The sequence below is a fragment of the Myxocyprinus asiaticus genome, chromosome 2 (assembly GCF_019703515.2).
Source record: "Myxocyprinus asiaticus isolate MX2 ecotype Aquarium Trade chromosome 2, UBuf_Myxa_2, whole genome shotgun sequence".
Taxonomy (NCBI): Eukaryota; Metazoa; Chordata; class Actinopteri; order Cypriniformes; family Catostomidae; genus Myxocyprinus; species Myxocyprinus asiaticus.
The window spans coordinates 17,328,254-17,355,472 of NC_059345.1; the positions used below are offsets into that span (position 1 = coordinate 17,328,254).

The following is a 27,219-nucleotide window of genomic DNA, read 5'->3' on the forward strand; positions in this document are numbered from 1 at the left end:
TAATTGTCTGAATGTCACATAAGGACTTCTGGGAGCTTCCCCTATACTCCTAGGGCTGTGTGACCTATATCGAACACGACAATATATTAATATACTTCCAGTTTTGCCCACAAATCAAGTACTGTGAATGCAACTAACACAGTAACCTAAAAATGGAATTGAAATGATTCTATTTATTTTTTTTGCTGCTGGAGAATAATTTAAATAATTATTTAAATATTAAATAATTTGGTAAACACTGGCAAGTTACTTATGTTCAGTGTTAGGTAAGTTATTCACATTACAAAATGCTTTCTGTTTAAGTTACTTTCTAAAACACTTTTCACAAAAAAAATATTGTTTTTCAAATTCAAAATAATGTCTGTAGAGTATTTCCTCCTTGGAATTTAAAGTTTTAAATGTATTCTACAAAATTAACATTAATTTAAAAATATGTGTATCCTGTGTAATGTACTTTAAAGCAATTCACTTAATTGGAGGTCTTTTAAGTAATCTGAAACTGTAATATGATTACAAAAATATTAAAATTATTTTTTATACTACTTTTTGTTTTTACTAAAAAAGTAATTCGATTACAGCAACCCATTCTTTTGTAATCAGATTACACCCAACTCTGCTTATGTTTTTAAGAACGTTCAGTGGCAACTTGAACAAACTGCAATTCGACATTAATTCAGAATGTTTATCAACTATATTTAGGCCCGATGTACAGAATTCCTGACAAGTGCTGCCATGTGGCGAATGTTCTTGTGATTGTGTAATCCGTCCAACTGTAGTTCCAGCTTTGGCCACTGGGAGGGCAATTCGACCATTCTGAAATCATACATCACTTTTAGCAGACAAATAATTTGACCTCTTGTCTGCATTCTTTCATGAGATCAGTCTGTATGTGAACCTAATCTAAGAATTAATGTAGGAAGACATCTGTTTCTTTTGTACCTAACCTGTACTATCCCTGTTCACCTTGTCAAGAAATTATATTAGTTAAATTTGAGCATGTAATTCCAAACCCATTCCCAACCCCAGACTTTATCTTTTGTAGAATCCTACAGTATGTGGAACAGACCCAAACAGACTGTGAATAAATGACAGAATTTTCATTGTTGGAGGAAATGCTTCTTAATACAGTATGCAAGCTTTGAAGAGACATTCCCATCTTGTTTCTGTACTCAATCTCTAACATAAAAAATTAACATTCATATAGATGTGTTAAATAATAGCGCTAATGGCAGGATGGCTATCATGAATGACTGTGGAAATAAGAAATAGTTTGTGATTGCTGTGAGTATGCATGAATGCATGTTAATTTTAGTGTCAATAAACTTTGGAAGGAACTTTCCTGGAATAAACAGATTATATTAGTCAAATCATTCCTGGTTATTTCTCATTCACAACCATTCAGAAACTGCATCAGTTTGTGTGTGTGTGTGTGTGTGTGTGTGTGTGTGTGTGTGTGTGTGTGTGTGTGTGTGTGTGTGTGTGTGTGTGTGTGTGGTGGGGAGGGAATGTTCACAGCTGCAAACTGAAGTTTAGAATGGCTAATCTTGGGGTTATTTACATACACACACACACACACACACACACACACACACACACACACACACACACACACACACACACATACACACAGACTCCTGCTTATACAGTATATAATGTAAATGCTGCAGTTCTCAGTATAATGACCCCTTGTGTATACACATCTGGACGTACACACATCCACACACAAAGGTGTTTTGCTTCCTCTCTACACACTAATATTCAAGCTCTCATGCTTGTGCTGCAAAAACAAACAGCTCCCGTTAAAGGTCTAGAATAATGGCTCCATTTTTCTCTCTAACACTCTCTCTCTCTCTCTCTCTCTCTCTCTCTCTCTCTCTCTCTCTCTCTTTCTTTCTTTCTCTCTGAGACGGGCCATTCTTAACATCCCATGAATACTGCATAAAGCTAGCCACGCGCCTACCAGTCCTCCGGGGCTTTCCCCAAACACAGCCGGCCAGGCCATGGCCCACTCAAAGAGCTCGCTCCTCTTTATTCTTGTGTAAAGCGTTCACACACAGCCTACGGACTGTTTAGACTCTAAACCAGCAGAGTTAAGTTCACAACATACATAAACTGCAGTGAGGTCTAGGACAGTTTGGCCAATTCTGTGCAATTTTGTCTTAAGGTCACACATACATATTTATGTGCCCACACTGCACATGAATGGAAATAGACTTAGCATCATTGAACATACTGAACTGCTTATATTATAATTTAAATCTCAAATGGATATTGTAGAAATATCCCGTATGAAACGCTGCATAAATACATATGGCCAATACAAATCCATATGCAATATAGTTGGGCTTTATACATCTTTAAGTTCCTCCAACCTTTTACTATGATCAAAATGAATTTTTCATTATGTTTATTGTGGAGAACATCAAATGGCCACATTCACTTTGTCATAGTGTAGACTGTGGCTGATAGATATATATTTAGTTCATCAAATATTAGCAATTTTACACCACTAATTACTTTTAAAAATGTGGTCATGGTATTGTACATGACAGAAATAATTAATAATACAGGAAAATAATAATAATAATAATAATAATAATAATAATAATAGTTGCGAACTGTGAAGGACATCAGGAATGTAAGCTTGTCCTTTTGCTGTCATTGTAGTAAAGACTGAAGTTAGATATATAGGCTACACTAAATTAGCAGGCAGTTAAGTATAATATTTTGTATATTTATTCAAGCCATGTACAATTTACTATAAATCAAGACTAATCCAGGTTAAATTATCATATCTTTGTACATTTTTTAACAGTATCTACTAAGATTTTTTTTAAAGGGATAATTCACCCAAAAAATTATTTTAATTTTTTCATTATTTACTCTATCAAAACCTGTTTAACTTTTCTTGTCATGGAATATAAAAGGTCAATTTTTAAAGATTTTTTTAAGACTATCTTTACTGCTCTTTTACTTAGAATGAAGAAAATAAAGACTGGAGCTGTCAAGCTCCAAAATGACTAATATATATATATATATATATATATATATATATATATATATATATATATATAATAAAAGTTGTCCAGATGACTTGTGTGATGCAAGTCTCCTGAAGTTATAGCTTTGTGTGAAGAATAGAAGTATATAAAGACTGGAGCTGTCAAGCTCCAAAATGACTAATATATATATATATATATATATATATATATATATAATAAAAGTTGTCCAGATGACTTGTGCGATGCAAGTCTCCTGAAGCTATAGCTTTGTGTGAAGAATAGGCTGAATGTTTCATTGATATTCACAAATCTTGTCCTCCATTGTAGCTCTAAGATCAAGGGCCCTATTTTAAGAGTGCAAGCATTAAGCACAATGCCTTAAGTCATAAGTGCAAATTCAATGGGCATGGCCATGAAGTTTTGGTATTTTCATGCAAGTATGCGCTAAGTCTAGGTGCAAATGGGTTTGGCAAAATCATGCGTGCAACGCGCAAAAGGCTGGACCAAGTGCAATTTAATTCTGAGGTTCTTCTCCGTTCTTATTCCAGTGTCTGCGTCTTATTATATAGTCCATTCCCTCAAGCACCAGTGATATAAACTAAGACAGCACATTCAAAAGAAGTTGGTAGTGTAAATGGACTGTATGCAATGAATTAAAAAATAGAAATATGGACTTCTTTTGTGCATTAACTACATCCTTGATGAATGCCAGGCATATTTCTATGACAGTGACACACGCTCCTTTATATGCATGGAAAATGCAATTCTCTTCAGAATTAGGATGTATACTCCTTTAAATTATAGAGAATGTAAGTATTATTAATTATTTTCATCTACTGACACACAAATCATGCTAGTATTAACAGTGATTGTATCGGAACGCACTTCACATTTACCGGTCGAATTTGATTTAGAAAAAATACATTCATTTATTGAAACACTAACAAATTAAATCAAATATATTTCTAAATTCAAATTACACTTCAAACGAAACAAAAATTTAATCAAAATAACGAAGTGGTCAAAAAAATCATACCAAATCCAAACATTTTAATCTGTCCAACTTCTTCCAATGGCCCCTTTTGCAGTGACTTAAAATCACTCAATAAAATAAAAAATAAAATAAATAAACAAATAAAACATATAAATTAGATAATAAAAACACCTGTAAATATAAACATAATGACAATGACTGAAAAATAAGCCATGACATTTAGACAGATTAACACAATCAAAATGGCTATGACAGTGATTGTCATAGACTTCATTTAATGTTCCGCTATATTTTAAGAGTTTGGGCATGAACTTTATTACCACCTGCTGGTGGAATCTCCAAACAGCAAATGTAGGACCTGAATTTGGACTTTGCGCTGAGCTAAGAGGTTGTATTGAAACGTCTTAGCGAAATGACCAGATACTTATGTGCGCTTTGCGGCACTTCATTTGCATACAATACACCCACAGTTTGCGTGCCTACACCCACAGTAGAGAAAACACTCCCACCCATTGCCATTAGCGCTGGCATGAAAATTGCATTTAGAATAAGCGCTCTCACGAAAATTGGATAAGACATTGCGCATAATCATAGCACGTAGCTTTACGCACTCACGAAAAAAGAGCCCCAAATATGGCACCATAAAATGTGTTATGTCAGGTTTGTGTTCCATGGAAGAAAGTAATTGAGGTTTGGAACTACACAAAGGTGAGTAAATGATGACAGAATTGTCATTTTAGGGTGAACTATCCCTTTAAGCCATTTTCCCAAGTTCTTTAAGCCAAGTTCTTTTTTTGCACCAAGTTGTAAAACAATTTTAATGTTCTAATTAGAACCTGAAAGAATGATACAGTTTCAGAACCATAGTTGGATGGTTAGAATAATGTTACATTCCCTCTTAACTAAAACACAAAAGCATAGATGTAAAAAAAAAAAATAAAAAAAAAATGACTTCATGTGTTTCAGGATCCATAAGCAATGCTACAACGCTTCTCATACAGATGTGAAAATTATACTATTTTAAGGAGCCCCTACTGAGTGAGTGATTGGCAGTTAGAACTGTGGATACATTACAATAAAGCATTTGAAAACTAAACATAAACAGATGTGTGTTGTTCATTGCTTGTCTTTGTGATTGTGCTATGTCATCTCTATTTATTTTCTTTTTTGACTATTTAAATTGAGAGCATTTGTATGCAGAACACTGAGTGGTGAATTCACTAATAAACTGCACCCACTGTTAGTGTTGTTTATTTGCACATGCTGTCTGCATTGTTTTAGCACCCAGTTCACTAAATGGAATAAGGCACATCAGGTAAAAAGAAAATGTGCAAAATTCCCTGTAAAACACGCAGCAATATACCAGCCCAGATAGTGCCTGGTTAGTCTCAGGTGGCATGCTCATGGTCTTTTCACGGACTGTCTGATGCATATTCTATACAAAATTGGAAAGCGCTTTCTCGATCTAGTGAGCTCTAGTCTGACTGGCTGGCTTTATGCAACTTGCATTATTAAGAGAAAACAGACTTTTATATCAGTCCACCTGGAAGCATAGTCATGTTTAAAAGTAATACAAATAGTTGTGTTGATACAACAAGCGCGATTTTGAGGTTTTGTTTGATTAGTAGCAAGTTAACTAGATATCCACAAGCTGTATACTCTGCTTTGTGTTCTTAGCAATGTTTGTAAAATAGGTACTTATTTTCTGTACTTTACTGTATTTTCAGTTATTTTTCCACATGTTTTCTGTAAATTTGTTTACAGACACTGCTGCACCATTTTTCTTTTAAATAACTGTTTCCACACCGGCCGTGTTGGGTCAGTTACACAAAAAAGTAATCCATTAAAAATTACCAATTACTTCTCTAAAATTTTAATCCGATTACTTTACTAATTACTTTGTTTAAAAAGTAATCACATTACTAATTACACTTTTTTACAATATTTGTGTTTTTCTACTTGACGAATTAAAAAAAATCTATATTGTTTGACGCAAGTCATACACTCAGCAACACGTTTCTCCCTTACAATGACTTGTTAGCGGACGCACACCTTTCAGCCACCACAGAAATGAAAACATACAGTATGAACATAATTCATGTTTTAAACGCATTCTACATAAACACTATTGTTTTAGAAATATGTGTACTTAAAAGTAATTCACTTAATTAAAAATTAAAATAACTGTAATCTGATTACAAGAATTTAAAACATAATGGGCTCAATTTTCATTAGTTCGCGAAGCTTTGCACTAGATCTTACCCAATTTTCGTGAGAATGCTAATTCTAAGCGCAATTTTCGTGCCTGCACAAAGCACAAGTGGGTGTGCGAGTGTTCGTGCGATCTGTGGGTGTATGTGCGCAAACTGTGGGTGTATTGTATGGTAATGAAGTGGCGCATAGCACATTTTGCTATTTTCCTGAGAAATAGGTCTTTGTGCTAAGACGTTTCAATACCACATTTGTTTCCAACAGCAGGTGGTAATAAATGTCATTTACAAACTCTGAAATATGGAGGAACATCAAATTTTCCCCTGACAATAGGCTTATGTAACAAAAATGTATGAGATTTGTGTTAAACTATCTATAGGTCATGGATTACTTTTAAATTATTATAATGTTTACTGTATATTTACAATTATATTTTTGATCTAATTTGTGTTTGTATTTTTCCACCTGTTATCATAGTGATTTTTAAGTCACTGCAAAAGGGAGAGGGTAAACTGTTTGGATTTGGCATGATTTTTTATTTATTTATTTTTTTTTACCACTTCATTATTTTGATTAGATTTGTATTTTGTTTCAAGTGTAATTTGAATTTAGAAATATTTTTTGTTTAATTTTTTTGTGTTGCAAAATCAAAATCGACCGGTAGAAGTGCGTGCCAATTAAATCCACATACACATACAATCAAAACCCACATTTACCTTGTGTATAAAAGGAGAGTGTCCCATTTAATGCAGTTAATGCACAAATGGTTGGTTAGTGAATATGATGCAGGTTTTTGCACTGAAATACTGCACGCAAAAGTGGCGCAATTCAGTAGTGAATGTAGTGAATTCAGCCCTGTATATTGCGTGTTTGAGAGAGAGAAGCGGTAAAAGCCCTGATGTAACATCACTGAGCTGCAAACTTTGATTGTGTTTGATGGCCCTGAGGTTCTGAGAGGTGTGTGCCACAGATACATTAGGCCATCAATTTAGGAGACAGACTTTATTTGTCTCCTGCTGTTTCTTCTTGCTCTCAGCTTTTGCACACACACATAAACCAAGAGGACAGAAACACATCTTCTACCACCTCATTCAGCCAAAACTCTCTTTTTCATTTATCTGACTGCGTGTGTGTGAACAGATCTGTGTTATTCATATAAATGATGCACAGGCTTTGCATATATTTGAGTAATATGCTTTTAGGGCTCTGGCTGATTCTGATTGGACCGAACCAATGAGGAATGCTTTTATGAAAGAGCTATGAACATCCTTCTAGCTCAAAAATTGACAGAGAAAGAAAAAGAGATGAATTGGAGGAGGGAAAGAGGGGCGGAAAACTTCTCTTTCATTTTCTGCTGTGAGGAGTTGGCTAAAACATGGTAAATCATGGCCACGGGACAGCGACTAGGAATGTCATTGACAGGATATAAAACATTGCATGTACTTGGTTGGCTCTCACCCATCCACCACACACTTGCAATCACACTGTCTGTGTTCCACATAATGAAGAGACCATCTACCATCTCCTGTCTTGATGGAATAGAGAGTTAAATGGAAGTGGGAAGAGAGGAAGAATGGGGGAAGGGAAGTAAAAACTGAAGAAGGATGTATAGAAATGGAGAGAAGGGTAAATGGAGGCAAACAGGAAGCAGAGATAGGATAAGTATGCAACACAGGAAGTAGTGTGGACAGTTGGATGTCACATAGGCAGGGTCCAAAATTAACACTCAGCAAGTGCCAAATGCAAATAAAAATGAGTTTTGAACAGTTTAAGGTGCACTCAGTAGCATTTGTTTATGTTATCCAACACTTAGCGGCATGCACTTCTCAAATACTGATGTCATTGTAAAAATGCATTATCCGCAGTCAGCCATGATAAATTTATTCCACAAGTGAAAGCATCCAATTAATAATATTCGGCTGGTTAAATTATCTCAACATGGTGGCGCTCATGAATGTGCACCTGAGTTCATCCTTCAATAAAATCAGTCAGTTGTCATTGTCCGGTAACTTTATTAGCAACTGTAACATTACTTGGTGTAAGCTGAATGGTGAGAAAAATAGTTTGCCCCTCGTTAATGTAAGAGACATTATATTACGTCAGTGTGAATGCCCCTTAATATGTCTCAGGTATGTCTGTAATGGAAGAGCTCAAACACGGGACAGGGCATTTTTTTTTTTTTTTTTTTTTTTTTTTTACAAGTTATTTTTATTTTACATGGAGCTATGCTTCCTTGGAAGCCTCCATGTTGAGATAAAATTACTGAGTGCACCTTTTAATGCAGTTGTAACTTCCAAAACTTTGTGGTGTGTTTGCGGCCAAATAGTTCTAACATGCATCCAAAATCCTTAGAGCTCTATGCTTTCATGAAGTCAAACAGGGCCATTTGTTTGCTTTCACTCGTAATGAGTCTGAAATTTCATTAGAGCTGAAAGCCAGAGAGCATCAAGACTCTTTCCTCATTGTTGCCGTCAGTACATGTAGAGACTATAAAGATGTAATCAATAGATTCTAAATCAAATTGGTTTTCATATTTGTTCCTCTCAGTATATAATGTGCAATCATGGGCCTGCAGCCTGATCAATTTGATTATCGGGGACATGACTGTTAGGAAGACATCAGCATTGTTTGTTTCATTGCAGGTCTGTTAAGTGATTGAGGGAATGAATTTTTTTACAAAGAGTGAAATATAAAGATGATACAGTGACAAACATTGCCAGGCACACAAACACTGGTGAAAACATGCACACAAAATTGTCATTCTCAGTGCAAAACGCCATCAACAACCACAGCAGGGTGGAAAGCAATGAGACCGTTTTATCACCTGAAATGCACAAGCAAAAACACAAACACACTGACTTTGATATTTCCTGTCTTTACTCTCCAGATATATTACACACTTCTATGTGGAAGCTAAACAAAATACATATATTCATGATACACATACATTATTCACAAGAGAGACTATTCCATGCAGCATATGTATAGGCTATATGAAGGCATAAATTTGAAGTGTATATGACAATGTAGTAAAAGTGTAGTTGGTTCACAACTAAAATGAAATTCTCATTCAAAATCAGATGGCAGCATTACCACACATTGCTCCCTCTCATTGAGTGAATCTCAGGAAATTTGTCAAGAACATGCCCAGGTAATATTTCACCCCAAAATGTAAATAAATATGTATGTAAATAAAGGAAAAAGTAATTATAATATAATTATATATTATAATATATATAATAATAATAATATGTATAATTATTACATATTTTCCATAAAGAAAATGAAGCCTATTACAACAATTTTTTGCATATTGACATTTTTTTCATGACAATTAAGCACATTAACACCACAAAATCCAATGAGTCGACTTTTATTTTTTTATTTAGTAGCCTAATTCTCATTATACTCATTGATGATTCTAACCGTTAATATAAAATAGTACTTTTTTTTATTATAAATACTGTAATACAAAGATTTTTTTTATTATTAAAATCAGCATAAATTAAATAATACACCAGAAACTACCATTATGTATGAATACCTTACAATTTAATAATACATCATTTTTGTACATTATCGTAATGAGCAAAATTTGTGAAAATGTGCAAAATTGTCATGAAAATAATGGCACAATGCAAAAATTAAATATATAAATAAATAAATTTAAAAAAACAACCACGTTGAGCTGTCGTTGTTTTTCACTGGAATTGCTATCATTATCCCATCTTCAAAATAAACTGGTTTTCTGTTCTTCCTTGTTACAGAGACATTTTAAATATTTAGAAGCAAGAGGTGAGGAAAAGGTCATCTATCTATCTATCTATCGACCGACCGACCGTCCGTCCGTCCGTCTGTCTGTCTATCTATCTATCTATCTATCATGTTGTCTTTCTGTCTGTCTATCCTTTCTATTGTTCTAGTGTAGTAAAAAAAATTCTGCCACATCAGAATGCCACAAAAATCCTGTCCTGTGCAGTTAATTGTGATCATTAGGCCTCTTCTGCTGCCATCAAAGGGTTTGGCACTCTCATGTGGCAAGGACACAGTTTTTGGTCAAATGCCAGCAGCACCTTAGCAAACAGGCTAGAAAGAGCAGTCTCAGTCATGCATAGAGCTCTTTTTATGAGATGTACTGTTACAGAACAACAGACCTTTGTCAAACCTGTCAAAACATGACAAGAGGCCAATCCACTTTTTGTTGCAGCAGCACTGTACCATACTTGGAAACACTAGAATAAAAGGTAACGTAAACATAATGTACACCTCATGTAACAGGTGCAGAGCTGTCGAAGCAACAGTACCTATTGAAAAAGAAAACACCTGTGTTAAACCCTCTGCAGCTTGACCATTTTAAAAGGATAAATAGTGTAAACATGTATAGTTCAATTTAAATATATTTACTGCTTTATTGTCTGTACTTTTCAGTTACTAATGCCACTGTAGATAGTCACCATTCACAGTCAACCATGATTAATTTAATCCATGAGTGAAAGTGTTCAGTAACAGGATGCTTACTAAGATTACACAGGATAATTCGGCTGGTCATGTAATCATAACATGACAGCCCTCATGAGGAGACCCTCTCCATGCAGATTTAACTAGCTTTTATAAGGTTACTGATATGACTGTAGTCTTCAACTCATGTGAGTGCTCATGATTTTATTATACATATGTTTCAATATTACATTTAATTTCTTTAGGAGACAGGAGTAACACTTTTTTAATGAGGAAAAAAAAAATTACTGAGTGCACCTTTAACACGTAAACATTTTGTTTCATTATTTACAGTGTTTAAGTCAATATGAACACAAAATCAATCCTATTTACTTTCATTGTACATATTCCTGGTCTTATTATGCATGATTCACCAGTGCACATTATTATATATATATATATATATATATATATATATATATATATATATATATATATATATATATATATAAATAAAGTCTTTATAATCTTTCATCAAATGTTATAACTTACTCTACATAACTACTTATCCTAAAACGTTGTTTTGGTTGACGCCACCTGGGATTTGCGCATACATTTGAGTTGAAGAGAAAATTATATTAAAATGTAATGCTGGTAAATGTATTAAAGGTTATGTCAATAATACTGAATAAAGATCAGTTTTGTAATACCTTTATAATACGTCAAAATGGAGAGTTTCTGGAGGGTAGTAGTCCTTGAAAGTCCGCTGCAAACTCGCATCCAGGTCTGGCTTCATTGTGGCCTGGAATATCCACTTTTCACAGTCCAATCAAGTACTGATGGATAAAATCGAAAAAGTCCTACCCTACATTTTTTCTCATTTATGCATTTGGCAGACACTTTTATGCATAGCAACATACAGTGCATTCTAGTTATGTTTATTTTCTTTTAACAGTATGTGTGCTTCCTTGGAATCAACATCACCATGCACTACTAATTGAGCCATAGAAACTCTTGTTGAATATTGTGTATGACAATATTGTGTTTTACTCTGAAATACCTCACATTACTAAGTAAAATTGGTTTCATATTGACTTAGTTAAGATGAAGATAAGGACTTTAGAACCCTTGTTTAATTTCTTATTTCAACTTACACTCATTGAGCACTTTATTAGGAACACTGTGGTCTTAATAAAGTGCCCAACGTGGTCTTCTGCTGTTGTAGTCCATCTGTCTCAAGGTTCGACGTGTTGTGCATTCTGAGATGCTATTCTGCTCACTACAGTTGTAGAGTTACTGTAGCCTTTCTGTCCACTCGAACCAGTCTGGCCATTCTCTGTTGACCTCTCTCATCAACAAGGTATTTCTGTCCACAGAACTGCCGCTCACTGGATGTTATTCGTTTTTGGCACCATTCTGAGTAAACTCTAGAGACTGTTGTGCGTGAAAATTCCAGGAGATCAGCAGTTACAGAAATACTCAAACCAGCCCGTCTGGCACCAACAATCATGCCACGGTTGAAATCACTGAGGTCAAATTTTTTCCCCATGCTGATGGTTGATGTGAATATTAACTGAAGCTCCTGACCTACATCTGCTTGATTTTATGCATTGCACTGCTGCCACAGGATTGGCTGATTAGATAATTGCATGAATAAGTTGGTGAATAGGTGTACCTAATAAAGTGCTAAGTGAGTGTACAAATCTGCATATGTTCTTTGAGCAGAGAAGTAATTTTTTTTAATGAAAAATTAATACAGCAATAGTTCCTCACCTCCACATAGTACACTATTAACCAGTAATGGGAATATTATGCAATGTATTCTTTTTCTTTTCTACCCTATAGTTTCCCTTTGTAGATCTTCTTACTCAGAGGGTGACAATATGTGATCAACATAAATCTGTGTGTGCGTGTGTGTGTGCACGCGCGCACCACTAAGTATCCCAAAGCTCCTCTTTGCCCTTGCTACCAGATTTGGGTTAAGTGAAAATCACCCACGACTCCTCACACATAATTTAACCCCCCCCCCCCCCTTCTGTTCCATTTCCATTTTCATGGAGTCATTTTGCCCCTCTTTTATAGAAGGTCATAAAATATATAGTGCATTTTTTAAGCATTCTGCATAACATTTACATTTTCTATTGTATAGATGTGATCAGGGGATGAAGACTGAATAAAACATTCATGTCAGGGGCCATTTCTTCAGTGACATTTGAAGCTGTATCTATCATCACTCTCTTGCGCTCTCTCTCATTCTTTTGTGCAGTCGGGGGAACAAATGATGGTGCAGTGTTTAACCGCGGCCTCAACGAATAAAATTTCAACTCTGCCTGCATATTATTGTCCGCCGGCTAGTCGATGAAAACACATTTTCCAGAGATAAGAGAAAAGTCAAATAGAAATGTTGCTTAGTGTGCATGGTATGTGTGTATGAGTGTGTGTGGGTTTGTGGAAATTGAAAAATGTCAGGGAAAAATCTACATTTCTAAACAATCCATTTTAGCCTTGCCATATGTAACAATAATGCATGGCACATCAGAGCTTTAAGGAATCTCTAATACTATAATTTCCCTTTGTACAGAATTTGCATTGTGATTTTAGCTTATGAACACAACTCAAATCCATAAGCATGCAAAGCAATAAATTAATAAGAACAAGCATACAGTGAATGGAAGCTTTCAATCTGAGTAATAATTTTTTTTTTTTTTGAAGCAGTCCTATCATGCTGATATGTTCTGCTCAGAGACAAATGTATATGTTCAATTCAGCTATCTGGTGATAACAGAAAATATATAAATGAACCATGTTGTTACATGGATATTACATTCAGATCTGGATACAAATTTCAATTCAACTGAAAATGATTTAATAAAAGCTGACAACACCTCAGTTTACCATCAGTGTAGATGGAAAACTTTGCAAACACCACTTTATATTGACAGAAATAAAAACCCTCTTTTACACCCTATTTAAAAATGTATTTGACACAATCTACATCCTGGTGTCTCCATCAAATTGTAGCCCAAATAACCAGTTCATTTTAGTTGTACCTTAAAGTCCTTTTAGTTTTAACTGTGCTCCTTTAATTTAGATTTTAAAAAATAATGTAATAAACAATAAAGTGTATTGTAGAAAAAGGCGAGAATATACACTGCAGAAGAAGGTCCCTCTTCTCTCCACGTGTGAACGCATATCATGGCAGACTCTTTTTAAAGAGGGGAGGAGTAACAACACACACATTCACACTCGCATACACTCGCTCCGCCATGCTTGTACGAAGGCTATGCTCTTGTCGGTGCTCTCTGACCCCAGTGGCAGTCCTTTCTTCCTTCACTGCGGACTAGACCTACCCCCCCTCTCCGACAGTCAGAGAGAGACTCGCCGCCTGCCCGCGCTGCTTTTCCCGCGTCTCGCCGCTGCGCTCCTCCAGCTCGCCGGAGGGTCTCCCAGGGTCGAGGGTCCTGCCCCTGCCCGGCTCCGAGTGCCACCGTTTCGTCTACCGACATCTGCATTCCCCGGCGTGTATGGAGCAACATCTTTAGAGGTGGGCGAGAGAGAAAGGAGCAGAGACGGGGGAATTCACGTATTATGTGTTGTACAGCTCGGAAATTCGCGTTTAGACTGGGAGAGAGAGAGAGAGAGAGAGAGAGAGAGAAAAAAAAATAGACACAAAAGGGTTAGAGGTGGCTTGTCATTGACGGAGGGAGAGCAGCGGTGTCAGCGCGGCCACTCACCCGGGGAGTGAGCACTCTTCGCGGCAGGCGCGATAGACACAAATACTCGCGAGTTTGCGCGTTTGGTGCGTTTTTTATTATTATTTATTTATTTTTCACTCGAAATGTCGGTGATGTTTTAGTGTGGGGTGACATAGGTTCAACTTGATGTCTTTTGCTCTCACTGACACTGGTCTAAAGTGTAGCCCGTATTTGAAAAATCAGTTCTAGCCTTTATTGTTTTTTTATCGTTCCACGCGCTTTATTTTGCTGGAAAGCAGTAAAGAGTTCAGCGTAAATAAAACGGGGGTATACGGGCTTTATATTATAAATGCAGGTTTCTAGGCAGCTATGCTAGTGGTGGCTAGCTAGCTAAGGTGAGGATGTTTTTGCAGAATAAGTCAAGTAACGAGTATGAACATGTATTATGCAGTTCTGTGCACTTTTATTCAGTTTACCGTTTCTGTTTATTTATTCACATTAAACAAACTAGTATACTGCCCGTAAAACTACCTGTATATATATATATATATATATATATATATATATATATATATATATATATATATATATATAAAATAACTTTATATACTATGTGGGATTTAATTGATATTTTAGGATTGTTACGTTAGAAGGAGATATTTTGAAGAAAATAAAATGATACTGTTACGGTAGATTTTATTAGCTGCTTTGTGAGCGTTCTATTGCCTACATAACCGAATGGAAACAGTGTAACATTGTAACAAACAAAAGTTACAATGTAACAAACGCGCCGAAAAGAAGTCCTTATTTAGACATTTTAGAACATAATTTTGTGTTATTGTGTGAATGAACGGTCTTTTGAGAGGGTTAAGAAACGGTAGTTCAGTACTGGTGAAACAGGGACAGGTCGCGGTTAACTGACATGCAGACGGCGGCAGGGCTGGAGATGTTGCCCCGTTGCTCACCTTGTGTGTCAGTTTCTGTTTCTCTATCTCGCGATTAATGTACTGCTATGGAGTTTTAACTAAATAAAACTTTATATTTTGTCCAGTACAACCCCATTTACTTAAAATAAATGCTTAAATCAAATATATTGAAATATCTATAAATATAATGTTTTTTTTTGTTTTTTTTTCAACAGTTGTGGTCAAGTGGTTAGTGGTATCAGTTTTCATTATTTGTTTTTGACCATAGTGTTACATAGATTAATACATTGTTTCAGTAATTAATGAAAATTATCATTAGAAATATATATATATATATATATATATATATATATATATATATATATATATATTTTTTTTTTTTTTTTTTTTTTTTAAATGTATTTATTTTTTTTTTTTTATGGAATTGGTGTGCAGTTTAGCACAATACAGTTTTGCCTGAAAAAATTGGTAAAACACATTGATCAACATATTTACACAGATGTAGAACAACAATATTTACATAGATGTAGAAAGCAAAATTGAGAAAATCTGTAAAAAAAAAAAAAAAACATTTGTCGGGTAACCTAACAATTTGCTTCATTAAAGTAAGCCGGATACAAAGCATATACAACACTTTATTACAGTAATAGGGTTTCCAGAAAACAAATGTATTTTAAATGTACACATATTCCACAATCCAAATTAAAGTGATAGCTCTTGCTCTCCACTGTTGCAGTTTATTTATTCCCTGTAGTTTACTAAAGGAGTTTTGGTAATTTTCCATCTATTTTTTTCTTTGTATTACTCATACGGTCATTTCACGCAAGCGATTACTCATCATGTTGTCTTTTAACTGTCACTCTTTCTTTACAGGTAGTAGTTTTTCTCCTCTTTGGTGCTATCAAGGATTCTTTTCCACGTTTAAGTGGTGGTTCTGAAGGATGCTGACTGCGTGGGTTACTCCAGGATCCTGGTAAACTGTCTCATGTGTGACGCGGAGAAATAATGGCCCACGGAATGCCGTCACAAGGCAAAGTGACCATCTCGGTGGATGAGTACAGCTCCAACCCCACACAGGCCTTCACCCACTACAACATTAACCAGAGCCGCTTTCAACCGCCACACGTGCATATGTGAGTACCCAGGGGAAAATGGATGCAAAACTTTGTCCAGCACAAGTTTACTTGGCTTGTTTCAATATAAGTTTTATGCTCTTACTTTGTGGTTGAGAGTTGTTGTACATTTAATTTTTATCTTTGTGCACACGTTTGAAATAACATGAGCTAATCTGTCAATTCATACACTTTTCCAAAGATGCACTCAGAGTAGAATCACACTTTCCTTATATGTCTAACATGAAATTTGGTCCTGAATTAGGATGCTTTGTAATAGGTTTGGACTCCATCAGACACAAAATATCTCTGATAGCATTATGGTCTACACAGGTCAGCCAGAAATACATAGTTAGTATTGTGATTTTAAGGCTCTTGTTTTTTACATTGGCCTCAGCTCTGGCCCTGAATCGCAGTATTACATATTTAAGGAAAGCGTACACCAAATGCTTTATCAAAATACCTTGTCATGTGCTGCATTTTGTGCAATTTAAAACCAGATTGTTCATTCCACTTGTAGTGGTTTGTGGTTTGAAGGGAAAAGTCTTCAGTGCGGACGCACTGTTCAAGCATTATTCATCATCATGGTAGCTGTGTAGGGCTCGGTTTTGGTCTTCCGGACTGCTGATTATGATTTTACAATTTCTACTCTGGCATGATGGTGTTATTACAAAGCTTTTACACCACACAACTTGTCATTTTCTGTGTGATGGACCATAATTTCATAGGATTGGTTAAATATAAGTATAAACTTTAGCTGTGGAGACTGAGCTGTTTCAACACACCGATAGATGCAAGTGTTCTTCAGCTGCCACATGAATAAGATTAAAAAGGCTGCATCATTATTTACATCCAGTGGTCTTTAGATGGCCCATGGTTCCTGTGTTTCCTTTCTTGCAGCAACCCTCTCCTTCACTGCTTTCTATTTAATCACCTTGTTGCTTATAGAGCAGTGTGGTCTGGTAAAGCAAAGGCTTGTTTAGATTTGGGAGATAATGATCGTGTTTACCAGAGGCTTGCATCGCTGGTCATAAACACAAAGCTGCACATTCACTTAAAGAAATATGAAACGTTTAGAGAAGGCCTGTTTTCGACATTCATTTTTAAAGTCAGCATGAAACAGCACTCAGAGAGCATTTTACTTCTGAAATGTAATGTGTTTTCGAAGTGAAACGTGATATTAAATGATAAAAATCGTGGGGCGGGATTTAATCTATCTGGAATTAGTGCTGGGCGATATGGCTACAAAAATTATAACTCGATATTTTTCAGCCTATTGATGGTATTTAATATGTATCTCGATAATAATGTATCTGCTCTGAAATGGCTCAAATGTAGGGCTGTCAGTAGATAAAAAATTGTAATCACGATTAATCTCATAATTTTTCATAGTTAATCGCGATTAATCTCAGATTTTAATAGTAAAACTTGACTCTATATATACTTATTTCCTGTCAAAATGCATTTATTTGTTCTTTGGGAAGAACAATACAATAGAACAAAACAATACAGTATGTAACAAAAATGCTTTATTAACGTTTTCCAAACTCCACAGTGTAAAGACAGAAATTCATAAAAATAGCTCCAATTCGAGTACCATTAAATATTTAAGTGGGATTTTGACTGATTGAAAGCACTAGTATTCTTTGCAGTGCACATTGTACCCTCATTTAATATTAATAAGTCAGCAGGCTGTCTTTTCAATTTGGATATGGAATGCAAAACCGCATATGCGCATCCTGAACGCAGAGTGACATGCTTCAATGTAAGAGAGCTTGGGAGTCTCAGGGCAATCCTCGCTGCACATTCAAAAATGCAGAACTGCAAGATAAGGATGCATGTACACATCTACTGTAGTTTACGACATCAAGCAGTTTAACCTTTCTAACTGCAGCTATTTATTTAAGCAGTGTCAGACATAATCAGCAAAAGTCTTTAAATCTCTAAAGCAACTCATAAATACAAGAACATTACTCAAGGCAGAGAATTTAACATCCGACAGTGATCATCTTGTAATGTGCTGATGCAGCGCTTTGATGGCTGTAACAGCAGCGGTGCATATATGGACTAAACATTAAAAGATAAGAGACGAAAGTTCTTGCAGATGGTTTTACTGTGCTTATTATTATTTACTTTTAAGCACAGCAAGCTATAATCACGTAAAAACACATTCCAAGAATTAGCGTCTCTTTATTAATTTGAGAATTGCATCTCCTATTAAACCACCACTAAATATATTAATGTTAGTTCTGTAGTCGACCCCACTAATCAACTAGTCATTTGTTGGATGACTATTTGATTAGTCAAACACTGTAGCACATCCCTAGTTACTAATATTGGTCGACCGATATATCGCAGAGGCTGATAAATATTCCCCTTTGGCCAATTTGTTTCTTGAGGGCGCTTGGAATCGCCTGCTTGCATATGAAGCGACTGAGACATGTAAACGACCAGTCAAGGTTCGTTTTGTTGTTATTTGCCATCGTGTTACTACAATAATAGACCAGTGTGCAACACAGTGTCATTTAAACGGCCCACATATTAGAGCCGTGGCAGACGCGTTTGAGCTCATAATGTTAAAGTGCCCACCTGTTTCATTCTCCCTCTCTCTCCTCAATAGTTCCCTGTAACTTTTAACTGTCTTGTCTAATGATAAAAAGGCAAATATCAATAAAAATAGTATCATATATCGCCTGCAAATATGCGCATATCTTGTTTAAACAGATGTAATAAACCAACCTCACACAACTTCAGCAGATCCAGCATCCTTTGGAACGCTCATAAATCTTCCTCTGAAGCACGTATTCTAACAGTCTCTCCTCAACAGATCCCTGTTACTTTTCTAATGATAAAAGGCAAATATCAATAAAACTTCTGTTATATACCATCTGCAAATATGCAGATACACTATATTGCCAAAAGTATTCGCTCATCTGCCTTTAGACGCATATGAACTCAAGTGACATCCCATTCTTAATCCATAGGGTTTAATATGACGTTGGCCCACCCTTTGCAGCTATAACAGCTTCAACTCTTCTGGGAAGGCTTTCCACAAGGTTTAGGAGTGTGTTTATGGGAATTTTTGACCATTCTTCCAGAAGCGCATTTGTAAGGTCGGACACTGATGTTGGACGAGAAGGCCTGGCTTGCAGTCTTCACTCTAATTCATCCCAAAGGTGCTCTATCGGGTTGAGGTCAGGACTCTGTGCAGGCCAGTCAAGTTCTTCCACACCAAACTCATTCATCCATGTCTTTATGGATCTTGCTTTGTGCACTGGTGCGCAGTCATGTTGGAACAGGAAGGGGCCATCCCCAAACTGTTCCCACAAAGTTGGGAGCATGGAATTGTCCAAAATCTCTTGGTATGCTGAAGCATTCAGAGTTCCTTTCACTGGAACTAAGGGGCCAAGCCCAGCTCCTGAAAAACAACCCCACACCATAATCCCCCCTCGACCAAACTTCACAGTTGGCACAATGCAGTCAGACAAGTACCGTTCTCCTGGCAACCGCCAAACCCAGACTCGTCCATCAGATTGCCAGATGGAGAAGAGTGATTCGTCACTCCAGAGAACACATCTCCACTGCTCTAGAGTCTAGTGGCGGCGTGCTTTACACCACTGCATCCGACGCTTTGCATTGCACTTGGTGATGTATGGCTTGGATGCAGCTGCTTGGCCATGGAAACCCATTCCATGAAGCTCTCTACGCATTGTTCTTGAGCTAATCTGAAGGCCACATGAACTTTGGAGGTCTGTAGCGATTGACTCTGCAGAAAGTTGGCGACCTCTGCGCACTATGCGCCTCAGCATCCGCTGAACCCGCTCTGTCATTTTACGTGGCCTACCACTTCGTGGCTGAGTTGCTGTCATTCCCAATCGCTTCCACTTTGTTATAACACCACTGACAGTTGACTGTGGATTATTTAGTAGTGAGGAAATTTCACGACTGGACTTGTTGCACAGGTGGCATCCTATCACAGTACCACACTGGAATTCACTGAGCTCCTGAGAGCGGCCCATTCTTTCACAAATGTTTGTAGAAGCAGTCTGCATGCCTAGGTGCTTCATTTTATACACCTGTGGCCATGGAAGTGATTGGAACACCTGAATTCAATTATTTGGATGGGTGAGCAAATACTTTTGGCAGTATAGTGTATCTCATTTAAAGGCCAGTTCACACTGCACCGACAGACAACGACCAATGCCGACGATCACCAACATTCTAAAGTCGGCCGTTGGATTTAGAATGTTGGAAACATAACGGTTATGTTCACACTGCACCAACAGACACCAACAGACTTCATTACGGAGAGTCAGAGTGGTTAAAAAAAGGATGATCCTTTTACCTCAATCCAAATGTTACTTTTACTTATGTCTTTACGTGTCATTCTTCGCCTGAAAAGACGACGAATGAAACGAAAGAGGTTGTGGGTGAAGCCTTGGTTGTTGCAACGTGAAAGACGGGGCGCTTACTTAAATTTATGCAGAGAACTGCAAACAGACGATGTCCAGAGCTTTCAAAATTTTGCTCGGTTTGTCCCCAATCAGTTTCAAGAACTACTTCAGATGGTGACACCAATAATTCAGAGGCAAACAAAAAATTTTAGAGATGTCATTTCACCCGGTGAACGCCTAATGATTACACTTCGTTTCCTGGCAACAGGTAATAATCTCATATTTTATCCCTTGAAATGTTAATTTAAGCAACTAACAGTATTTGTTATGGTAATGAAACAAGATAAATTAAGCTATTTAAGTGGAAATGATAAATATTGCTATTTCTAACAGCTATGTTGTACCTATTGAATTGTTTTAGGGGAATCTTTTCATTACCTGCACTACTTGTTTCGAATTGGATGCTCAACTTTAACTGAGCTTATTCCCGAAACATGTAGAGCCATCTACCATGTTCTCCAAGAAAGACATCTTAAGGTAGGTTATGTGATAAGATAAGATCATTGTTAGGTCATACGTTGTGAACAAGAGTTTTACTCAAATGTAAGTTATAAACATTTAACATTTGTGATCCCGCCTCTTACTTCATACAACAAAATACTAAAAATGGCATATGGTTTAGTGGATGATCCCGATTGATACCAAAACACAAGGGTAGATGATCTTCACTAGGGACCAAAATAAACAAATTTATTTAAATAACACATCGATACCTTTTCTCAAATAATATGTCGGTGTCCGCTCTTGTGCTTTAATTTAAGTATGCACATCGTTACGGAGCTGTCAGGTCCAGTGGTGCTGAACAAGGCCAAAGCTTTCAGCACTATCTAGTTTAATAATAGCACATAGCTCACGCGCTTTCGTTTCCATGGAGTTTTCAGGGACGCTTCCCTCATAGTTTGTTGGAAAATCATACCACACTGCTCAGATATTCCACGACCCGACAACCGAAAACAGACGCCAACAATCGCCGACAGACGGCGACAGGGTTAACACACTGATCTGACAAAACCCGACAGACGTGTCTGTCGGCGTTGGTCTGTGTCTGTCGGTGCAGTGTGAACTGGCCTTAAAAAGATGAAACCTCACGAAAATCCAGCATTTTCTTCCCATCGAGGGCTCATCTAATATCTTCCTCTGAAGCTTGTATTCCATCAGCCAGAATCAAAAACTTCAGGATCAGGATCAAAAGTTCCTCTGATTTACAAATCATGATGGTCACTCCGTGGCAGTCCAAGCAGGTGATCCAGACCGTTTAAACTGTCAGGAGATTGCTGCTCAAAGTAACTTCAAAGTAAAAGCACTTGACGGGTGCTATAAGTAAATGTCTTATTCACTACGCACTGTATGTACAAATGGTTTGATTCTGTATTTTTTTAGAAAATGCGATTGCTAACGTGGACATGGCATCTATGGTTGCTGGACTACTGTGTGTACTGTCATTTCCTTCTTCCTAATATATTAACAATTTCTTCATGTGCAAATAATTTACTAAAATTTGATGGCTAAACAGAAATCAGAAGAAACTGCTATCTGCCATTTAAAATACAATTCTAATTTTTTTAGATTATTTTATACAAAGTTAAAATTCCATCTGATTGCGCCCCCTTTAGTGAGCTGCCAGCACCCCCCCTTTACATGCCCCTTAATTTTATGTTAATAAAATCATTGCGATTATATAGTTAATATTCAAAATATCACACAGCCATATCTGGAATCGATTAGATCTTGACAAGTAGCCATTCCATACCAGAGTTTAAAGGGGAGAATTACTTCCCATTTTTCAGAAAAAAATTACAAAAACGAACATTCTTTCCTTTGGAATAAAGTTCACTAATGTATTGTGTACTATAAGACCAGTTATTAAAAAAATAGACTGCGTCAATTAGGTGTTTTAGCGAGGAATTTTGTTATGGCACACAGAAGGAGATGTGTGCTCATGATGAATGGGGCTGTGTTTTTCATAAAGGAGTTACTGTATGCACATGGCATAAAGACATCAACAGCAATTGTCCTTGTTAAGACATTACAACGTGACCTTGTGAGTCAAAGGGAGACTTTTTTCCTCTTTGCAGCATTCCGTTTCAGATTTGATTCCCTCCCCCTTCTTCTATGTACTTATTCAACTTTTCTTTTATCTTGTTGTCATGGAGCAAACGCAAATCAATATAATTAATATGTTCTGCTGCTATTTCGTGTCATATCAACTTTTGTGGAGTTTGTGGGATATTGGGTAACTGAAATGTGGAAAGGAAATGTTAGGCAGCAGGCACATTTTACAACCATTCCTAAAGCTGATATTATTTCTGTGTTGAATTCAATTTTTTTTTATTTTTAACAGTGCCTGCAAGGCAGCACTGTATTAAAACTTCTTATACTCCTTGTCTACACTGGAAAAAATTGGTCACCTGCAATTGTTACTTTATTTACCCCATCTATCCCATTAAGATTACTTTCATTGGTGTTACCTAAATTGTCAGTTAAACTTAGTCATATTAATTAACAATTTTGAATTTTATAACACCAATTAATGTAGATGTTACCACATGAGGCACATTTTTTACGTTACCTGAAAATAAAAAATAGCAGTGCACACTTAAAAAATCTTAACCTAAAAATCTAAATTAAGTGGTTTGATTCTATTAAAAAAACATATTATTTAACATCACTGAATCAACTTGAATACATTAGGTTACCATAACAAAACTAGTTTTAGATCAAGTAGAAATAACTTCTTAAGGTAACAATTAAGTTTTCAGTCATAGGTGTGCTATCTACTTTTGCATTTCCTAAACTTTACACTTTTTAAGAAATTTAAGATTAAAATTTAAAAATCTTCCATTGAGCTACATTGTTGAAGTCTGGCCATTCAAAATCGAATTAAAAGTTGTGACTTCATTATAAAATGTGCATACTAAATTGTGATTGGCCTTCTTTTTGCATTTATTTACATCCTGAATCATGATTGTTCTTTTTTCTTGCATCTATTTAACCAAATAGGTGCTTTTACACTGCAAAGATGGTTATGAATGTTATGTGTTTATTCTCGTGCACTACTGACTGAAAATAATGTATGCACTTAAATGGCTAAATTTAAGGCTGCTCTGATTCAGCATTTCGTTTACGCAAAACCTGAAACCTAGTAAGCTTAGCTAACCTAAACCTCATTTGTCCCCTCTCTTTCTCTCTCTATCCCCCTCTCCTCTTTGTGATTAAAATTGGTTGTTCACCTGCTCCCTCATTACCCCCCCCCCCCAACCCCCACCTCAACCTTCCATCTGAAATTGGTTGTTGCCTTTTTTCTGTTTAACCTGATCTAGCAGAAATAACTGAGCGTGACCCGACAGCTCCTGTGCCTTTATTTCAGCAGCCCTCCTTAATAACAGTGTAACTGATCTTTGGCTCTGATGCCCATGTGCACATGTTCAGGTCTGAACAGATTTCAATCAAAAAACCAAAACCCTGTCACATCAAGATTCAGTACAAAATAGATTGATTATGACATCACAAAGAGAACATGCAAAGAGACACTAGTTAAAATGTCTTTAAAGGATTCAGCAGATGAAAATTGCTTGCAGGACCTTAATTTGTTTTTTAAATCTTGCATGATTAGTGGTCAACTGATATGGGTTTTTCAATGGCCGATGCTGATAGATACTGATATCTAGAAAGCAGGGTAGCTGCTATAATGCTATAATTATGTATATAATTGTATATACATAATACAATTCAATGACAGCAAATAATATGTACACCAAGTCAAGTACATTTACATGTAATTCTCACAAAACTTGTCAGGAACATGTCCTGGTCCTGTTTTACTCCATAAATAGAAGAAACAAATAAGAAATTATATTTTGCATTTAGAAAAAGAAGTCTATTTTAAGGGTCGTTAAGATTTTTTATATTGTGACATTATCTTCATAACGGTTGCGCACATTTAACCCTCCAACTCGCTTTACCGCAATGTGAAAAAATTGGTACTACTTTTCGTTTTTTTTACTGATTTGAATAATTAAAAAAATCATTGTACAATACACTTTTTATTGTAATACAGTACACAGAAGGTAATGAGAATCTTCATTAAAAACAATGGGAATAGTAAAAGTAAATGTACTGATGCGTTACTTTGGAGGGGGTAAAATATGCTTTAGAATTCTGAAAATAATGTCACAATGCAAAAATCTTAATGGTCAGTTCATTTTGTACTATGTGCTAAAGCACTGATTTCGCTGTATTATAACAGAAAGACTACATTACCTATTTTTTTCCTCTCATTTTTCCCCCCCAGTTTTCATTGTGTGGCTCTCATCGGCTTCTTATAGCCTCCTTAATTGCTCAACCTCTGAATAATTAAAATACTTATAAAAGTGCAAACCATTTAAGATTTTCAACTCAATGTTCAACTTGTTTATGTGAGTTAAACAAATGCAGTACGCTTTCCTAACACACACATGTACAATAAACCACAGTGCAGAAAGACTTAGAATTTAATATTGATTGAATTTTGTTGTTTATTTAGCTTGTTTCGCAAAAAAAAAAAAAAATGTTGCATTAAAAAGCCTGTTTCTTTTCTTTTTTTAGAGTATCTTTGTATTTTTTTTTTTTCATTCATGAAAGGCATGCAAAGAATTCTCCTTTTCTCTTCTAAAATAGGTTATCGTAACTAGCTGTTCAGATCCATTGACATACTGTATACGAACAGGTTTTACTGCACCTCTCTTTTGAGATTTATGTTAGGGGACAAATGACAGGAATTAAGTGAAGTACATACACACATGTGTGGTGCATGTAATGGAAGTGCACAGGATTGAAAATATTGGAACTAGCGGGGCTTTGCATGGATGGTAATTGCAGTAAGCACTCTGGTGCACCCCTGTAATGCAAATGTCCCGCAAGATTAGATCAGGAGATCTCTAAGCTCCTCTCTCTCCTCCTTTTCTCCCTCGTTCTCTCTTTTCCTCTTTCCAAAAGGCCTGAACTCTTTTTTTTGAGGAAACTTTTTTTAGCTTTCATCTGTGTGTGTGTTGGTCACACAGAAGTTCTCAAGGCTTTTGAAATGAGAGAACCCTTGATTAAACTCACACAGCTTCTGTCCGCTGAGGCGAACACTGCAGAAGGTCACAGAGGTCAAGTGACAATTGACATTGGGCAGGTCTGGGACCTGTTCGTTTGAAGTTTTTTGTTTTTTTTATGTTAGCACAGTCATCTGTAAACTTCTCCTCCAAACAAACGGCACTGGGGTCAGTACAGAGAGAGAGAGAGATGTGAAGATCAACACCGCTCCAGTTTACTCAAGCAGCCGAGATTTCTAAGAATCTACAGGCTTCAATTTCCCTCTTCTTTAACAGATAAAAGACATTTAATCTACTTGTTGTAAACAGATTAATCATTCAGGACTTATTCAGACTCAAATTTGGCTTCATACTCAACATTAGATGTCATGGGTGGAGCATCATAGAAGTCGTAGTGGATGAGGTAGTCCATTGGAATTGCTAGAGTAGCTGAGCTAGTAGCAGGGTAAACTTTGAAAATGTAAACAAATGGCTGTTATAAACAGATCATTCCTGCTCTAAGATCTGATTGGATGAGCCATTTCTGAAATGCTAGGGATGCTTAGATTGATACACGCAGCGCGGCCAAGCGGAAACAGGCGCTTGCTGTAAAATGGTCTGTATTATCGTACGCAGTGGCCTTTGCCGGCCATAGGTATCATAATACTAACATGGATTAAAACTGATGAGGTATAATTCAAACAGCTTTTTTAAATAACTCCTGAGCAAATGGCATTTACAGCAACACCTGTTGAGTTTGCAACTAGCATGCGCTCTTTCTCCATTCTCCTTTTCATCTCTTCACCTCATGAGAGAGCGTGTGTTTCCCTCATTAAAGCTCCAGCAGGAACAAGTGAAAGAGCAACTTATATTACCAATATTCAACAAAATGAAAAGGCAGATTTTTATATAAAAATAATAATTTATTAGTCATTCAAAAAATAGGGAGCAAGGGAGCATCCTATGGCTGTCTATGCAGCTAAGTGCATTCACTCTGACCAAAAGTTCAGTTTTAGGCTGCAGATGATGTTTGGACCACTCAACATGTTTGGCAGGCATGGGACAATGGTAATCAGTACATAGATTTAGAATTGATAATATATAATTTTGTTTTAACATGGTTGGCAGTGATTGGATGATGCAGGGCATTACTTGTATCAGAATGATTTATGCTAATTTCTGATGTAATGTCTGTAATGTCTCAAAAACATGAATAACCAACACTCCTGGAAACATAATAAACAATTTGATGAAAGAAATCGGACTTTCTATAGCTTGGTATTATTTAAAATTTCACAACTTATTCCCGTATGTAGCCATAAATGTTTTGGAAA

General features: G+C 36.3%; 1 protein-coding gene across 4 annotated transcripts in view; it reads left to right on the top strand.

Moving 5' to 3' along the window:
- Nucleotides 1-13,631: 13,631 nt before the first annotated feature.
- The window catches only part of LOC127413421 (metallophosphoesterase MPPED2), a 91,623-nt gene continuing 78,035 nt past the window's right edge, over nucleotides 13,632-27,219 (top strand). Inside the window, exons 1-2 of one of the 4 annotated variants that reach the window (XM_051650571.1) lie at nucleotides 13,632-14,188; nucleotides 16,139-16,398. In XM_051650571.1, coding sequence (XP_051506531.1) covers nucleotides 16,271-16,398 — 128 coding nt within the window. In that variant the 5' untranslated portion in view covers nucleotides 13,632-14,188; nucleotides 16,139-16,270. The other 3 variants (XM_051650578.1, XM_051650586.1, XM_051650592.1) reach the window with 3 other exon arrangements.